This window comes from Prionailurus bengalensis, chromosome C1 (genome assembly GCF_016509475.1).
Source record: "Prionailurus bengalensis isolate Pbe53 chromosome C1, Fcat_Pben_1.1_paternal_pri, whole genome shotgun sequence".
NCBI lineage: Eukaryota > Metazoa > Chordata > Mammalia > Carnivora > Felidae > Prionailurus > Prionailurus bengalensis.
Window position 1 is genome coordinate 52,951,443 of NC_057345.1, and position 18,499 is coordinate 52,969,941.

Sequence of the window (18,499 nt, forward strand, 5' to 3'; positions counted from 1 at the left end):
CTAAGTGGAAAGTCAGGGAAGATTGCCTTCATCTTCCACACACGGACCTCTCATCGGTTGCCCCAGCCTTCCTTGCTAGGCTGCAGGAAGTGCCCACAACAGCTAGCAAATATCAGTCTACACTAAGGGCTTCCTGACCAAATAGGTCATCTCTCCTGGAAGCGTTGGAATTTAGAAGTAGGCCAAGCCTCACGCAAGTAAGTGAATTTTTAGTGATGGGAATTCAGCTACCCAGGGATAGACCCAGAAGGCGTGATATAAGGCTAGTATAAAGATTAAACAATGGGGCGCCTGGGTGGCTCAGTCAGTTGGGTGTCCGACCTCGGCTCTGGTCATGATCTCGTGTCGTGAGTCTGAGCCCCACGTCAGGCTCTGTGCTGACAGGTCAGAACCTGGAGCCTGCTTTGGATTTTGTGTCTCCCTCTCTCTCTGCCCCTCCCCAACTCGTGCTCTGTCTCTGTCTCTCAAAAATGAATAAACATTAAAAAAATTTTTTTTAAAAGATTCAATGAGCTCATCTGATGGCCTTCCTAAACTCCTCACCCCACCACATCTCCAGTTCTGTCTACACACAGTAAGGTTCCCACCCCTCTCCCATCCTGTAAGACTTCTTTTTTTTTTTTTACTTTTTATTTTGGAATATTTTTTATTTAAGAAAATTTGCTAAAATAGTACAGAGAGTTTCCATATGTCCTTCATCTCATTCCCCCTAATGTTGACGTCTTGCATAAACATAGTGCAATCATCAAAAGTAAGAAATTACTGTTGGTATGATACAAACTAATCTACAGACTTCATTTGAATTTTGTCAGGTTTTGCAGTCATATTTCAGGGTTTCTTTTTAAATCATAGGTGTAGGACAACCACTGAGTTTGTCCTCTTGTGTCCCTTAAATTGAGGCAGCCTTCTGAGAGCCTGGACACTGCCCTCCCTAGAAGCTCTGAGAAGAGTAGTCATGGGCCTCTCATAGTCCAAGATTGGCACAACTCCATTTGGGCATCAGTTTGGGGTATTCTGCATCTTTTCAGTCCCCCTACCCCATCTACCACCAATCCTTTCTCCCCCTTTCCTTCTCTCTGCTCCCCAAACTACAGATAGTCTCCAAATGTCCCATATCATACAACGTGCTTTTTCTACCTTTAGAGTTCTCTGCTTTAGTCACTGACCTGAGAAATTGGGCCAGGAATTTCTAAAGCTGTAAAGCACCCTTGGGTTGTCAGTTGCAGTGGTAGCATTTCCCTTTCCTGGGTTTCCAGTGGGTCCTGGATGGATACCCCTACTGCTGCCATGTTGGTCGTGGTCACTTTTAGCCCTATATGACCATCCCTCATAGGCCCCTTGGGGAGACCCTGGAGGTGGAAGGCAAACTGTGTCTGCTCTTCCCTATCACATGACAGTGAACTTAGAAGGCTACAGGGGTTGGCAATGTGATAACTAAATTACCTTTAAGAGAAACTTGAGTCCCCATCACAAAGCTCCCCTGCATCTTGACATCATGGTGAGGTAGGTGGCACTTGTGCAAAATTCCATTTTCCCTGTCACAATGCACTCTTCTTCTGTGCAGAAAGAACGCAGTCTCAGGCACGCTCATTGCAAGTGCCCTTGCACGTTTGCTGCCTTGTGCTCCGTGTTTTTAATTTGCTAAGCATGGAGGACATTAATGATGAAAGAAGTGTGAGCTGGAGAAAAGCAGAGAGCTGATGAAAAGCAGAGAGCTTTTCATGAATGTTGGAGGAGCATTGGTTCCCCTCTTTGGAAAGCAGGAAAGGTGACTGTGACTCTATGTTTAAAAGAAAGCCTTTTTGCCACCTAAGCAGACACCAAAACATCTTCACAGCAGAAAGCCCTTGTAAGCAGTGCAAAAACTTTTATAATCAAACTGTTCAGAGAAAAGTTGTATACTATGGTTGCAAGCACTAGTTTGGGGCAAATCTAGCTCTTCTGCTTGCTGTGTAAATTTACACCAGGTCTTCGCTCTTTCTGACCCTCAGTTTTCTCATCTGTGAAGTGGGAATGATCACACCTTCACCTTTTTTATAAGATCGTTGTCAGGATTAAGTGACTTAATATCAATTCTATATGCCAGTGAAACTTCACAGTTTCTGGCACAGAATAAAGGCTCATTTTAAAGTCTCTTATTTATAATTAGGCTGATGTAAGTAAAAGTAGTATTGAAAAGCAGAACATCATTATAGATCGAACAACACGGTGTCATGGCTTGAGCTTGCTCTTTAAGTTCAAATCCTTTCTGCACCAATCACCAATAACTGGCTTTGTGAATTTGAGCCAGTGACTCCTGTGAACTTGAATCTCTCCCTCTGTAAGATAAGGATAATGATACCACAGAAGGAGCTACTTGGAAGAAAGCACTTAGCATAGTACCCAGCACAGAGTGGCAGACACTTAATAGAGGTTTGTTTTTCTAGTTCTGTGGTTCTCAACCACATTCAAATCACCTGAGAGCTTTTTTAAAAGCATGCGTACTACGCTGCATCCCCAGAGAGTATGATTTAATAGGTCTGAGGTGGGGCTTAGGCGTTGGTATTTTTGAAAGCTTTCTGAGGAGATTCTTCCCAGCAGCCAGGGCTGAGAACTACTCCCTAGCAGATGACATTACATACTGGGTTTTTGTTTGTTTGTTTGTTTTGTTTTGCTTTTCATATCTGTTTCTAAGAGACCGGTCAGAATATCAGGAATTCTGGGTGCAGTCAAAAATTCACTACACCTGCAGCTCTAAGCCCTTGATAAGAAATATGCAGCCAAGGAATTGCATTCCATTTTATTATTTAAAAAAAAAAAAAAGTATTCAAAGGGTCTTTTTAGAGTCTTGAACTGGAAAGGTGGTAAGAAGTTTAGCCTAAGCCTCACACATAAAATATGGGAACTCCCAGTAGGTTGGGGATTTATATCTGGGGGTAATTCCAGGGTTTTGTCCTCCCAAGAGATATAAATTGAGGCCTTGAGAGTTTAACGTGGGGAAGGAAGAAGTGTTCTCATAATGACACCTTAAAAGTCCAGGGCTCTGCTAATGCCTAAGGATAGAAAAGCATCATCATCATAGCAGGGGGTGGTGTGGAAGTGCATTCTGGTCTCAGTACTTTGGTTTCCAAGATCCAAGGCTAGGTCATCGAGAAACTTCTTTCTCCCCATAGGTTTATGGTATTAGTTACCCAATAAAAGCGGGGTTAATTTTACAACCCAAGTAAAATTTAAGCCAAAAAGGCTTCAACATTACTCTAGGATTTATGAAAGTAAACATGTGGAGTGCTTGCAGGATTTTGCAACATTAAAATTTCAATGTCTTCAAGTCAGGTATATGATGTATCCATTTGTATGTGTACTTGAAGGTTAAGTTTTTAAGAGCTTTGCAATACAAACTGTTTTGGGAACTAAAATGAAGATACTTTCTCCATCTCTACTTTCAAAATGACTGTTAGAGTGAACAAGGAGTAGAGAGCCACTGGAAACTGGGCTTTTAATGACCAGCTTTATCAGATTTTTTTCACCTGGTTTCCTGTGAGAGCAGGCTTTCTAGACTCCCACACTGAACCCCCAAGCAGTGAAGTCTAGCGCCACAAGGCTGACTACAGTAGATTTTACAACGTAGGAGCTTAGTAAATAATTGTCCTTTAAATAACTGTCTTCTTTGGTAATCATAAATACTTCAATAATAAGCATGTGTGACCTCTGAATAGCACTTTTTAAACGCCTTTACATTTGATAGGATCCTCATGACTTTCACTCCTAGGGTTGAGAGGTCAATTATTATCTTCTTATAGATAAGAAAACCGTAGCTCAGAGGACTCGGAGAGATTATAAGGATATGCAATGTTAAGCCCCGGAAGACAATTTCATTCTCCTGACTTTAGTCTACAGTACTTTAACTTAGAAGAAACCAAAGAGGAAAAATATTTTCATTCAGACAGCGTATTGGTTCCAGCCAGGTTAACAGAAGAGGAGCATCCAGGGTGGAAGTCAGCCCAGAAGCCTAGCAGGTGGCCTTTTGTTTGGCTGTGGTCTGCTTTTGAGAAGCAGCTGGCTATTCTGTGCTCCGTTGTCTTGTGTTTATCGTAGGCCCTTGTAGGATATTATGGCCTCTATCCTTTCAGGCTGAATCTGCCATCGTGGGTCCTACTTTCTAACCTTAGATCTCTAGCCATTTGCCACACTGTCACTAACCACATTATCTGGGACTGTCACTAGCCACATTACCCTTTGTCTCTAGAATAAAATCTACTCCCCCTACCTTTTTATTATTATAATTTTGAGGTAACAACGTTTTTTAAGATTGGGGCCTGGTTGGCTCAGTCGGGTAAGCGGCCGACTCTTGGTTTAGGCTCAGGTCATGATCTCACAGTTTGTGGGTTCAAGCCCCACACTGGGCTCTGCGCGTGGGTGCAGAGCCTGCTTGGGATTCTCTCACTCCCCCTCTCTGCCATTCCCCCACTCTCTCTCTCTTTTGCTCAAAATAAATAAATAAACTTGAAAAAATTTTTTAAAAATTTAAGATTGTTTTAAAAGTTTTCAGGGAATCATGAAAGCAAGATTTCCATTGCCATTTTCTTTAGATTTCCTGGGATTTAGTGACTCTTGAAACTGTGCAATCCACGGTTTGCCTGGACCTCTCTCTGCAGGGTAGAGATAATGGGTCTTAAGCAGTGAGGAGCCACATAACTGGACTGCCCTCTGGTTTCTTTCCAGCTGCACCCAGTTTCTCACCCCACGGAGCCTCCTAATTGACACATCAGTTGGAGTGGGTCTTGTGGATAATGCACCCACGCCTTTGTAGCAAATGACGCAGAAATAATCTGTGCTTAAAAAACAAAAAACTGTAGAACATGTGCCCAGATTTCCAACTCATTTCCTCTTTACTTTTATAACTACATCATCTTCCAGCCCACCACCAGCTGCGAAAATAAAAGTGCTTTCTCCCATATTTAAGGATGATTTTTGTGCTTAGAATGATTTTCTAGGGGTGAAGGAAACTTGACCAACGTGACCAGCAGATGTTTGAAGTGATGGATGGAACTGAGGCCGAGCCTGACGACTCGGCCCAGTCTTAGGGATAATGTGCCCAGCTTCTCCCCCTAGCGACCGTTTAGCGCATTGCACAGTCAGAGCCGACTGAATGTGGGTATATTGCACCAGCTAATGTCTGTGCTCTGGTTTTAGAGATGAGTATGAAGAAGATGGATTCTGTCAGCCATACAGAGGAATTGCATGTGCAAGATTTATTGGCAACCGCACTGTCTATATGGAGTCTTTGCACATGCAAGGGGAAATAGAAAATCAGATCACAGGTAAGTAACGCCAATGACATTGTATTGATACCTTGTATAACTATTTTTCTCACTGAAAGTTTTCTTGAGCTCTTCTTTTAACAAAGGATAAATGGTTAGGGGTTGGAGGTTAGAAGCACAGGCGTTAGGAGCAAGACCACAAAGAAGCCTGAGATACGATCTCTGTGCTCTGGAATGTGCATTACAATACTTTATTGAAGGTTATTGCTCTTAGAGAGAAAAGATGCTCTGAAAAGTCTTTCATTTATTCAGACACTCCATAAATATTATTAGTGTTTCTGGTATATCAGGTACTGGGCTGGGCTCTGGGGACACGATAGTGTGGTGAATAAGCCAGGTTACATCTCTGCCCTCAAGGAGCTTACTATTTGGAAACAACATTGTGTAGACTAAAAGTCCCGTAAGTGCTAAAACAATTTAGAGTCCAGAATTCTGGATGCCATTCCTGTGACTGTGGGGAAATCTCGTATTCTCCATGAAAGTCTCTTCATCTGTGGAGTGAGTGATAAGACAAGATGATCATATGTCTCTTCCTGCTCTAGCCTTCTATATTTTACCCCTCATTTTTCTGAATTGAAAGTATCTTTTGAATCTAATAGTGAAGCACTTCCTAGAATGCAGGAGTGAAGTAATATAGGCCACCTTGTACAATTTTGCACCCCTGGTTCTGGTGGTTATAGTGACCTTGAACTACTGCATTAGTGTGGTGATGCCTCAGTGCCACGTACCCTTTCAAGCCATTAAAATTGCCCTTATGAGAATCTGATAAGCTGTCAGTGTTAGCAAATAAAAATACAGAACACCCGGTTATATTTTAATTTCAGATAAACAGTGGATAATTTTTTAGTATGCGTGTGTTCCAAATATTTATCTGAAATTGAAATGTAACTAAGTGCCTTATAGTTTATTTATCTGGCAACCTTAGGATTTATGAGGCAAGAACAAACCTGAGGCAGGCACACAGAACAGCAAAAAGTCTGGAAACTATGTCCTATGAGGAATTTGAAGGCACTAAGAGGGGCCCAAGGGAGCTATTCAACCAGGAGAAGCAACCATAGAAAGTTGTAGTTGCCTTGCTAAAGACCTCAGGCTCTCAGGAGGAAGGACTCTGAAATTCCAGAAAGCAGAAGCAGGACTGATGGGAGGGGCTGTTGAAAGCACATTTTAACTTAACATAAGAACATTTTAACATACTCTTCACTAAGTATTCACAAAAATAAATGGGAGTTCCAACGTAAATGTTTCATCACCCATCTATGATGAGGTAGAAGCTCTTGTCAATGGAGGTTTGCAAAGGGACGCTAGTACTGTTTTTATACATGGATGCCAAACTGGATAAGAGGTTAGGCTAAGTGACCACTAATACACACACTGCAACCACTGAGTTGTGCTTTTTTGAGAACCTCCAAGAGAAATGCCTCATTTTCAGAAGATGGAATAGAAAGTATTCAAGCCACAAGAAATTAGACAAGTTCCCCAAAGTCATCCAATTCAGAGGCAAGACACAGATCTAAATCCTGTGATCAGCCTCAGCCGCCGCATAAAGCAAGTTCTGCCCTGCAGCTGTCAAATGTTTTAGAAGCTGCACAAAACTAATAAAACGTACCGGATGAAACACAAAGTTCTTTGCTTTGTAGTAAAAATGAAAAATATATTGTGCTTTAACCTAATTAATTCTTTTTATTAGGAAATGGTACATATGTAACTTAATCCTGTTTTTTTAACTTTGTAGTCAAAATGATTTTTTTTCAAGCCAGTGAAAGTAAGCTGCCTGGACATCTGAACTGAATCTCTTCTTGGCCTTGTCTATTTGAGCACAGCGGATTCCTTCCAGTGTGTGTTTATATCTGATATCTGTTGACTAGATAACCGAAGGAGATAAACCCTGGCCCCTGGGAGTTAATAACTGTGTTTGTTTTCCAGCTGCCTTCACCATGATTGGCACCTCCAGCCACTTATCTGATAAGTGCTCTCAGTTTGCCATTCCTTCCCTGTGCCACTATGCCTTCCCGTACTGCGACGAAACCTCATCCATCCCTAAGCCCCGGGACTTGTGTCGCGATGAATGTGAAATCCTGGAGAACGTCCTGTGTCAAACAGAGTACATTTTTGCAAGATCAAATCCCATGATCCTGATGAGGCTGAAACTACCAAACTGTGAAGATCTCCCCCAGCCGGAGAGCCCCGAAGCCGCAAACTGCATCCGGATTGGAATTCCCATGGCGGATCCCATAAATAAAAGTAGGTGACTCTTGACCTTCTGTGCTGCCTGGGGGCCAGCAACCCCATGGCACAGTGAAAACTGGACCTTTATCTGTAGTAATGATTCATATTGGTAGTCAGATTACCTTCCGATGGGCTAAATACTGTGTGGGAGCTGAGCATTCAGTAGATTACATGCAGTAACTATCTTTAAGAAGCTTCATGAAGAGAATACATTTTTATTTTTATTTTTTAATATTTATTTTTGAGAGAGAGAGAGAGAGAGCATGCAAGCAGGGGCAGAACAGAGAGAGACAGGGGATCCAAGGCAGGTTCTGCGCTGACAGCAGCGAGCCCCATGTGGAGGTCGAACTCACGAACCAGGAGATCACAACCTGAGCCAAAGTCAGAAACTCAACCCACTGAGCCACCCAGGCACCCCGATAATAAATGTTTAAATATAGTTGTTGGTTCCTCAATGACTTAAATAGAATTACCGTATGGCCCCGCAATGCCACTCGTGGGTAGACACTCAGAGAATTTCAAATAGGTGCTCAAACAAAAACTTGTGTGTTAAGTGTTCATAGAGGCTCTATACACAATGGCTAAAAGGTAGAAACAACCCAAATGTCCAGCAGTGGATGAGTGGCTAAACAAATTGTGGTGTACCTATAGAATGAAATATTATTCATCCATAAAGAGGAATAAAATCCTGTTACATGCTACAGCATGGCTGAAACTTAAGAAAAGTATTACGTAAGTGAAAAAGGCCAGACGCCATTGTGTGATTCCTTTTATATGAAATATCCAGGAAAGACAAATCCATAGAGATAGAAAGCAGATTAGTGGTTGCCAGGGACCAGGGGAAGGGGGTGTGGGGAGGGACTGCTAAATGAGTATAGGGTTTCCTTTGAGATGATATACAAGTGTTCTGGAATGAGATAGTGGTGAAGGTTGCACAATGTTTTGAATCTTCTAAAGACACTAACGGTAAATTTCACGATATGTGTATTGTACCACAATTTTAAAAATATATACATGGGGCTTGCCTCTCTCCACTCTCTTCTCACCTCTGTTCCTCTGTAATTTTCCACTTACCTAGAGTTAAGTTTTACCGGTAATTTTTTAGTTTCCTTTTGGTATTTAATATTATTCTATTAGTTAAATGAGTTAATGCATCTAAAATGCTTAGAACTACGCTTAGCACATAATAATAGTGATATCTTCACTACTACTATTATTACTATTATTTTATCATTACCCCTCCATATTTTAATTTCAACTTAATGGATTTTTACAGTGCTTTCAAGTAAGTGCCATGGTGGTCACCTGGGGAGAGGATTGCATCAGCACACGGTGACCCCAACTCCTGTGAGAAACTCATAATTCACTGCTCCTAATGAACATTTGCTGGGAACTAGGTTCTTTATCACACGATTCATGTCTAAAGACATCAAGCAGAAATGGAAAGAGCAGTTCAGCTTGAACCTTTCCTGAGCCATTCACTAGGAAATTACTCCTGTGCCCCCAGTTCTGATTTTTTTTTTTCTGTGTTCAGTATTAAAAATGCATGTGGAGGACTGGTTTTATTCCTGAAGCATAAGCTTTAAATCCTCCCAGGAATGTAACTGTGAGGCAGGACCTATGTCCCAGCCCAGCAAGCAGGGAGACTGCCCACATGGCCCCTGACCAGCAGGGAAGCCTTAGCCATGAGCTTAATTGCACGTCTTCCCTCCAGAAACTGCTGGCTGGAAGTTCCAGCATCTCCTGTTTCTTGCTCTCAGTTTGGGCCTTTCTCTTCTGTTTTTCAGACCACAAGTGCTATAACAGCACAGGTGTGGATTACCGGGGGACCGTCAGCGTGACCAAATCAGGGCGCCAGTGCCAGCCGTGGAATTCTCAGTACCCCCACACGCACACCTTCACCGCTCTCCGTTTCCCAGAACTGAACGGAGGCCATTCCTACTGCCGCAATCCGGGGAATCAGAAGGAGGCCCCCTGGTGCTTCACCTTGGATGAAAACTTTAAATCTGACCTGTGTGACATCCCAGCATGTGGTAAATGCCTTTAATGTATTCAGTCACCTTTAAAAATCCCCTCTCCATCCCCCCCCCCCCCCCCGCCCCTTAGGAGAGTCTATGAGGGGCAAAGGAGATGGATAGTGTTTGTTTGGTCTCTAAGACAGGTAAACCTTGCTGTTTCTGCATAAAACACCTTTTAGGGTACCAATGCACACTCTCGGGGAGGAAACTGCCTTATTCCTGCAACCATTGTGGTTCGTGGGGAAAATGGGGCAGGCGTGAAACCACTTGTCACAGTCATTTATGTAGTAAAAGATATTACCTGCAATGGTCCATGTCCAAGTGCACCCATTACTCAGTCATCCAGGGCAGAGTATAGATAAACTGTGTCTTCTGTGTCATCCTTTTATGCTGCAGAAGTGTGGAAAGAAAATGAAATACCTGAATCAGTTTTTTGTTTTCTGTTTTTTGGGGTTTTTTTTTTTTTTTTTTTTTTGTCTAGAAAAAATGTTTGGAGGGTAGGAGAAAGACCATGAAAGCAAGGGTGAAACCTGGAGTTTGGGACTGTTTTGGAACTGACTCATCTTCCTGGTCCTTCTTCTCATAGATGATGTCAACTGGGTTTCCCCAGCATAGAGGGAGGGTACGATGTCACTGCAGGAAAAGCCATAACAATAACAGGGACCTAATAATGATATCCACCTGGGAGGATGAATGAGTTGTTAACTGAAAAATTCTAGGAAATCTGGAAGATAGTAAATGCTTAACGAATATTATCTATTATAATTATTGTCTGGGCAGTATATAAAGAGGAATCTACTCTAATTAGTATCAGTCTACATAAGGAATGTTTGCTCTGAGTTTAGCAAATATTATTTGAGAGCCCACTGTGGAGTAGGGGGTTTGAAAGAGAAATAAAATGTGATTCACATTACAATCACAATGCAGTGTGTATGATACAATAGAAGTTAGCACAAATGTTATGGAACAAAGAAGAGGAAGCTAAAACATACTAAAGAGGTCCATAGGAAGAAGTAATAAAAATGTTAAAAAGAAACCTTAGTGATGAAAATTTGGGAAACTTATTTTATAATTTCATTCTTATGTGTTACCTGTTACCATAGTGTCTTCTTTTGCAAAATGGTTTTATGGGTGCTTAAACATGCCAAGTTTGAGAAGGAGGTGACCAGACCCCTTTTGTGGTCTGGACTTTAAAATGCCTTCATATGCAGCATAAAGAACAAATTATGATGTAAAACTCTTCCAGAGCCACCATTGGAAACTTCAAAGCAAATTATCCTGTATTTTTTAAATGGTTTGCCCTTAGTAACTCATGACTTTTCCCACATGCTATATTCAACATTAATAGGAGAGGAATAAAAATAAAATGTAGATTTATAATCATTTACTTAGTTTCCACCTCTTCTCTTAAACTAGTTAAGGTACAAAGATCTGTAAGAGAGTCAAGGATAAAAGCAACACTCACTGAGCACCTTCCATGTGCCAGGCATGGTACTTGGGGTTGTCATGGGCTTTATTTATACTCACCCTTACACTGTGACAAGTATTTTTTTTTTCAAGTTTATCTATTTATTTTGAGAGAGACACAGTGCAAGCAGGGGAGGGGCAGAGAGAGAGGGAGAGAGAGAAAATCTTGGCAGGCTCTGTGCTGCCAGCTGCAGAGCCCGACACAGAGCTAAAACTCACAAACCATGAGATCATGACCTGAGTTGAAACCAAGAGTCAGTCGCTTAACTGAGCCACCCAGACATCCCTGTGACAGGTATTTTATTAACCCTATGTTGCTGTAAATGGCAGGTCTGTCTGACTCTAAGCTCACCTTCTTGCTACTCTACCATGATAATTCAGAATACTGATATGTGTCCTCAGGGAAACCAAATGAATTGTTTTAAGGAAGAAACACATTGTTCACTCCACTCTGGGTAAATGCTCTTGTCCTTTAGATGACTTCTGACCCTTGATTTCCAACAAACGCCCCACAGAAGAAGGGAGATAATTTGTTCATAAACTGGAAAATTTGTTGATTAGCTGATTCGAGCTCTATTACAATTAGTTTAGTATAGTCAAGACTCTAAGTTCTATCTAAAAAGTACTGTTTTCATGTCAATGACCTTCCTGAAGCAATCAGACCAAATACACACTCTGAGGGATAAAAGAAATCCTTGAACAGTCTTTCAGACTGGACAGAGAGAGAAAGATCACCTACATCTACAGAACACTTACCAGGTGCCTGCACAGTGCCCCATGCTTTACATATTTGTATGCATTTAAAATTCATAACCACCCTGTGGGGTAGGTGTTATTAATGTAGTCCACTGAGGTTCAGAAGGACTAAAGGACTTGTCTAAATCACACAAATGGTGAGATTAGACCTTGGACTCTCATCTATCTACGTATAGCTCTGACCAAACTCAAAGCTCATGCTCTTTTCCCAAACACTCTGCTATCTCCCATTTAAAGATTTTTCAGAAATAAATAAAAGAATAACAATAGGCCTCACCTCTGAATTCCAGTATGTAGATTTTCATAATATGATAGGACATCGAAAAGTGTTCCCTTGCCAATAAGGAAATCCATCGTGGTATTGCTCTGTATTATTACAGTATTAATCAGTACAGTGATGTTAGAAACCCTCAGGGTATTTCTCTCTGAATATCAATCAGCAGAGGACACAGTTAACATTCTGATGACTGGTTAGGTCTAGTCATGTGAGATAGATTTAGAATGTTAAGCCTAGAGAAGACGAGGCAGTTTTCACCACTTACAATAATAATTTTTATTAAAAAGAACGTTTTCATTTCATTTTGAAAGAAAACAGTTCCTTTTGAATTCTTCAAGCCAAGCCACAAAGACATCCATTAAAGACACTGGGAACACTTGACATGTGATCTGGAAGCAGCTGCTGAGAGGCCAGTGGCTCCCCCGTGTGGGAACTAAAAAAGAAAACAGGCTGGCATCAGCTGTTGTGCCCAGGCAAGGCTTCTCAGAATTGCCCCTGGATAGACCACCTCTAGCAACCTAATCATAATAGCATCCCACTTTGATAACACTTCTTTAGGGCAGTTGATTTTTTTTCTCTTTTCATTCTTACACAATTATGAAAGATAAAGTAGGAATTTCCTGCCCTCTTTCACCAAGGCCCAGGGAAGTGGTAAGACTTACCCAAGACCACAAATCAACTAATAGAAACTAGGTCTGCTATGTCTAGGACACTTACTGCTCTTTGTTCTATACCAGTGCTTCCCAATAGGCAGAAGTTTTGCCTTCTGGGGAACATTTGGCAATGTCTCAAGATATTTTGGTCATCACTCCTGGGTGGGGTTGTGAGATGCTACTGGTGTCTACTGGGTGGAGGCCAGAGAGGCTGCTAAACACCCTTCAATGCACAGAATGACCCACACAAAGAATTATCCAACCCAAAATGTCAATAGTGCCAGGATTGAGGAACCCTGAGACTGGATAGGAATTATACAATTTAGACTATAGAATATAGTATATTGTATATATTATTAAAAAATTATACAATTTAAACTATAAAATAATAATAACATTAGGGGCGCCTGGGTGGCTCAGTTGGTTAAGCATCCGACTTCAGCTCAGGTCATGATCTCACAGTCCGTGAGTTCGAGCCACACGTCGGGCTCTGAGCTGACAGCTCAGAGCCTGGAGCCTGCTTCGGATTCTGTGTCTCACTCTCTCTCTGCCTCTCCCTTGCTCATGGTCTGTCTCTCTCTGTTTCAAAAATAAATTTAAAAAAACATTAAGAAAATAATAATAATAATAACATTAAACAGGAGGGCCTGGGTGGCTCAGTTGGTTAAGAGTCCGACTTCATCTCAGGTCATGATCTCACGGTTCGTGAGTTCAAGCCCCACATCAAGCTCACTGCTTTCAGCACAGATCCCTCTTCAGATCCTCTGTCCCCTCTCTCTCTGCCACTTCCCTGCTAGTTTTCTCTCTCAAAATAAATAAATAAACTTAAAGGGGCGCCTGGGTGGCACAGTCGGTTAAGCGTCTGACTTCAGCCAGGTCACGATCTCGCGGTCCATGAGTTCGAGCCCCGCGTCGGGCTCTGGGCTGATGTCTTGGAGCCTGGAGCCTGTTTCCGATTCTGTGTCTCCCTCTCTCTCTGCCCCTCCCCCGTTCATGCTCTGTCTCTCTCTGTCCCAAAAATAAATAAAAAACGTTGAAAAAAAAAATTTAAAAAAAAAACCAATAACATTAAACAGCAGTTGCCATCTATTGACTGTTTATAATGAGCCAAAGACCGTGCTAAGAGTTTTTTAACTCTTAGCATTATCTCATGTATAATAGTTCTGTAATCCAGTAAGTTGCATTTTATTCTACCCTAGAAGAGAAAACAGAGACGTAGAGAGGTGAAATAACTTCTGAGGCCACATGGTTAATAAGAAATGAACTCAGGACTCAAACCTATGGCTGGTCTTGTGTACTCTATGATTTATGTATGTGTGTATCTGTATATACAGAGAGAGAGAGAGAGAGAGAGAGAGAGAGACTGAGGATAACTTTTCATCTTACAGTGAGTTGAAATCGTGTGGGGCAGATTTGAAATGAGTCCTTTCCCTTCTCCCTCTGAAAATGGGATGGAATCTCTATGGGAACGTTCCTGCATTCTTTAGTTAAGTAAAAGTTGAGGAGATTTCAAAATCTCCATGTGGTTTCTCATTTTCCTACTGATAACTTTTGTTTTCGTTTCAACCAAGTAAGGCTAAAAGGAGTTGAGGCCTAATTAAATGCAGAATGTGAGCATTTGTTGTACTTTCTAGAATAAAGACATTTGAGAACGGTCTGCCACAGACCGTTTTATCTGCAAACTTTCGCTTTAAGACAGAACATAAAATTAAACACAACCAAATATGTTTGCTGTGAATTCTGGGAATTGGCTAGGACTCTGTGCATGTGCCCAAGCCAGTGCTTGGAGGAAGTGACAGGACAAAAGATAGTTTGGGCGAGACCTGACCTCCCATCCTCCCTGTCTTTTCCTCCCTATCCCAGGCATCTAACAACAACTCGAACAGTTAATTATTTATTTAGTCACTCACTGAAACCAGTTTGTGTTGGGCTTCTACTATGCTTCAGACTTTGTGAACAGGGTAGATCAAAGCATGCCCTCATGTAGCCTACAATCTAGTGGAAGAATCTGATGGGAAAAGTATGAATCACGTTAAACACTGTCTTATAGCTCTGAACATTTATGTACGCTGTTACATGCTTGGCATTTTAGTGATGACTGTGGTCTGTTGAACACTGTGCCAGGTTCCTTAACACCAGCATCTGGCCTGGGACTTAGCTGATGTTTAATAAAATGTGTTGAATTAATGAATCCTCATAATAACCACAGGATAAAGGTATCCTCTCCGTTTTACTGATGGAGAAGCTGAGGCAATGTTGTTTTTACTACAGCCAAGATTCAAACCAGGTCCACAGGATTCTAGGTCCAGTCTTCTGTTCACCATGGCACAGTTACCTTAAAGTACAAATTCTAGGTTATTCAGAGGAATAAACGATGCTTTATCATTTTCCTCCTTCTTTTGATCACTATGAACTATCTAGGTCTTTGGGATGCTGTCCATTGATTTTCTTATTTGCAGCTCCACAAATGCAGGAGTAGGGCCCCAGCCAGGAAGTCATCTACTCTGAGAGACCCTAGGTGCTCCACTCAGCCTCAGCCCTGATGAAGACTAGCTCCCCCAGCAGCTCCACGCAGGGCTCGCAATGTTTGCCCATTTCCCGTTAAATCCACCTCTCCTCCCTTCCCGGCAGCCCCACGTCCCCAGTCCTCAGAGTTGGCCATTTTCCCTGAGATCCTGCCTGCAAACCTTCATTCACTACGCCTTTACCTCTAGTCACTGTGGCCACCTTCCAAGCCAAATACTGTGGGTTGGGTGGAAACTACGTCGAAAAAGAAACATTTGCCTATGTTCTTTCCAACTGGCACCTAGGCACACCTCCCAGGTTCACAGTTTCACTGTAGCCCTTATCATTGCTTTTCTATGCAGCCCTGGGGGCAGATCCATGGAAAAGGCCTGTTTCTCTGGGAGCAGCTTTTGCATGATCTGACCATTTGACTTTGGCTGTATTCTACCACAAGACTTACGTTCTTTCTCTCTCCCCCAGCTAACTGAGATCTTCTGTTGGTTCCTCTCTCAAATTGTATGGCGAAGCTGAATCTTGATTGTAGTGGTGTTTTCCTCTTCAAACCTCAGTCCTTTATTCTACTGTAGATTAAGTCTAGAGGCCACGTTTCTTCTGCCAGCCAGGCTAGCACGTCTGAGAGACCTCTACCAAACAACTAGAACTTCCAAGCAGCGGTATTGTTTTAGTCCTCAACCAGTTTCACCATAGAGTGCCCAATGATAAAAAAAAAAAAATTAGTGGGCCATTTGGCTCCATTTGCAGTTTTCATACCTGGCCTATTACTTTTGTATTTCCTTTTAAGTCCTTGGCTTGCAACAGTTTGCCAAAAGGCACATTGCCCAGTTCTGTGCCTGAATAGCCCTGACTTGTCCCATAACCTTACAAACACCCACCCTGGGTTCTGCTTTGTCACAAACCATTTTCTACAATGTGGTGGTTTACAGTTCGGGGCAAGGCAGATGTTTTCCAGATTGCGAACACTGCAGTTTTTAACTCACTCTGTCAGCAGCCTTCTCCCATATTTCATAGAAGACCTGTTGTAAGGCAATTTGTCTTTCAGCCATTTCTTCAAACCAAAATTGAACATTACAGTGAATTGGATGGTGGGGAGGGGGAACTGAGGGAGGAATAGAGCACTGCTTTGTATGGTTTGAAGTTTTCCGGAAGAGTTATTTTTATGCTACAGAGATTTTTCAAGATGTACTTTATTCTCCAGTCTCTATACATTTTCGACAAAGTAAAGAACAATAGTTACCCAAAACTTATAACTAAGTCATGTTCCATAAACATTTTTAACCATAAATTAATTTTTCTCAAAGGTATTTTTATTGTTCTCAAAATATATTGAGTCATGTACCCAGTGTGTCAGCTGCTCCAGCAATAAGCTCTGGGAAGCTTTTAACTCTTTTGGCCCACCACCATGCCAATGGGAAGGGCTCCTGGTCACTTTAACCCTTTGGTGACAGAATTCTGATACAACACCACAGTGATCTCTGCTATTGGCTTTGTATCAGCCAAGATTCTGGCAGAAAGAAAAAGGGACAAGCAGACACACTATGGAGAACTTCATAAAGAGACCGTTTATGAAGGTGTTGGCAGAATTAGGAGAAACCAATAAGGTGAAGGACCCATGGCTAGCAGAAGTGGGAGGCATTATCCAAGGCTTGAGGAGTCAAACGAATGATTGGTTACCTTACCTTGTGGAACACAGCTGAGGCTGGAGAGAGGGCTGTTCAAAGGCTCTGGCCTTTAATAGAGGGAGGCAGTCAATCCTCTGCAACTCAGCAAGGGGAGAGCCTGGGAACAAACATGTGAACCATACTCTTCTTGCCCTGGGCAGTTCTTCTTGTCCTGCCAATGTCTCCCATTGGCTGAACCTGACTGGAAGCCAGAGGACAAGGGTGCCCACTGATACTGTCCATAGAAGTCAGCCTCAGCATAGAGCTGAGGAGAAAAGACCAATACTGGATCTGAGGACACTCAGGGAAAAATATTCATCACTACCTTTAAATCAGTTACTTCGCAAGAAAGCCAAAAGTACAGTAGGAGTCTAAATAAGGTATGTCAAATCAGATTATAAAACTAGAGAACTTTGGGAGGAACCATAGAAACTATCCAGGCTCTATTTGACCATTGCCAGAGACCTTCAGAGACAGGGACATCTCACCACCCCAAAGAGGTTGTGGGGTGGCTCCCACTGCTCAAAGTCTGCATTTGTAAGTCTGAAATCAAAACTTCTATGTGAAATCCCCTCATTTTTAAAAACTGTTGACCACTAACTCAAATTAGAAAAAACAAAAACAAAACTAATAAGGAACAAACCTATGTACTAGATCCAGTTTGTAACCTCTGGTGCATTTATCATCCAAATTCCAAAGTACCTATTACATCCTTCATTTAATTTTTAATTTGGTCTAAAGAGTATGTAGCTCTTCCAACCTTTCCTTACCCATCTTCCTCTTCCTCTGAATGTTTCTTGCTTTTTTAAAGCCATTCTTAAAAACATGGCTCTTAGACCTTTTTGGTATTTTTAAATCAGTGAAGGTAGAAAAGGATCATGATATTTTTTATCATTACTCAGTATCGCCAATGAATGTTTTTTTCTTTGTTTGGTTGGTTGGTTTGGTTTTTGTTTTTGTTTTTGTTTTTTTGCTAAAAGTGCCATATATAAAAACTTTTGGAGCAATTTCATTGTGCTATTTCTGGGTCCAACTGAGACTTCAAGTCTTCATTAAAATTTATTAGTCTTCCTTTTTCCTCTTTTCTTTTCTTTTTTTTTTTTTGGTTTTGTTACATAAAAAATTATTTAGTAGATTTGCTTAATCACGGGATTCTTTAAGCAAGAACTCTAATGTAACTGCAAGCTATAATATTTATTTGTAAAATTTCAATTGTTGTTTTTGGGTCATTATTTTAGCCTGTACATTTTATTTCTATACATCTTATTTCTATAATCAGGTATCTTTCCTAGATTTTGGTCATTTTCAAGTTTCATAAATGTATCATCATCAAGCAGTTAATGATAATGTCAAACAGGCAGGTTGGCACAAGCTTAGCTCTCTACAATTTGAGGTTGATTTAATGATTAACCCTTTTAGGGTACAGGCACATGGTAAATTTCAAATTTATCTGATGACATTATAATCTAGCCCTCCATCTTAGGTCCATAAGGATATCTTGGGTCTCGATCAAATGACTTGCTAAAGTTTAAATGTGCTTGGTCTCTCACTCTAAAATAATCCTCTCAGAAATGAAAGAGATTTAATTTTATAAAAATGATTGAATTTTGGCACTTAA

The 18,499-nt window shown here is 41.4% G+C and overlaps 1 protein-coding gene across 1 annotated transcript in view; it reads left to right on the forward strand.

Annotated features, from left to right (window-relative positions):
• The window catches only part of ROR1 (receptor tyrosine kinase like orphan receptor 1), a 400,652-nt gene that overhangs the window by 355,920 nt on the left and 26,233 nt on the right, over positions 1–18,499 (forward strand). The window contains exons 5-7 of the mRNA XM_043575173.1: positions 5,173–5,300; positions 7,224–7,541; positions 9,314–9,559. Of these exons, the coding sequence (XP_043431108.1) occupies positions 5,173–5,300; positions 7,224–7,541; positions 9,314–9,559 (692 nt within the window). The remainder of the gene's footprint in view (positions 1–5,172; positions 5,301–7,223; positions 7,542–9,313; positions 9,560–18,499) is intronic.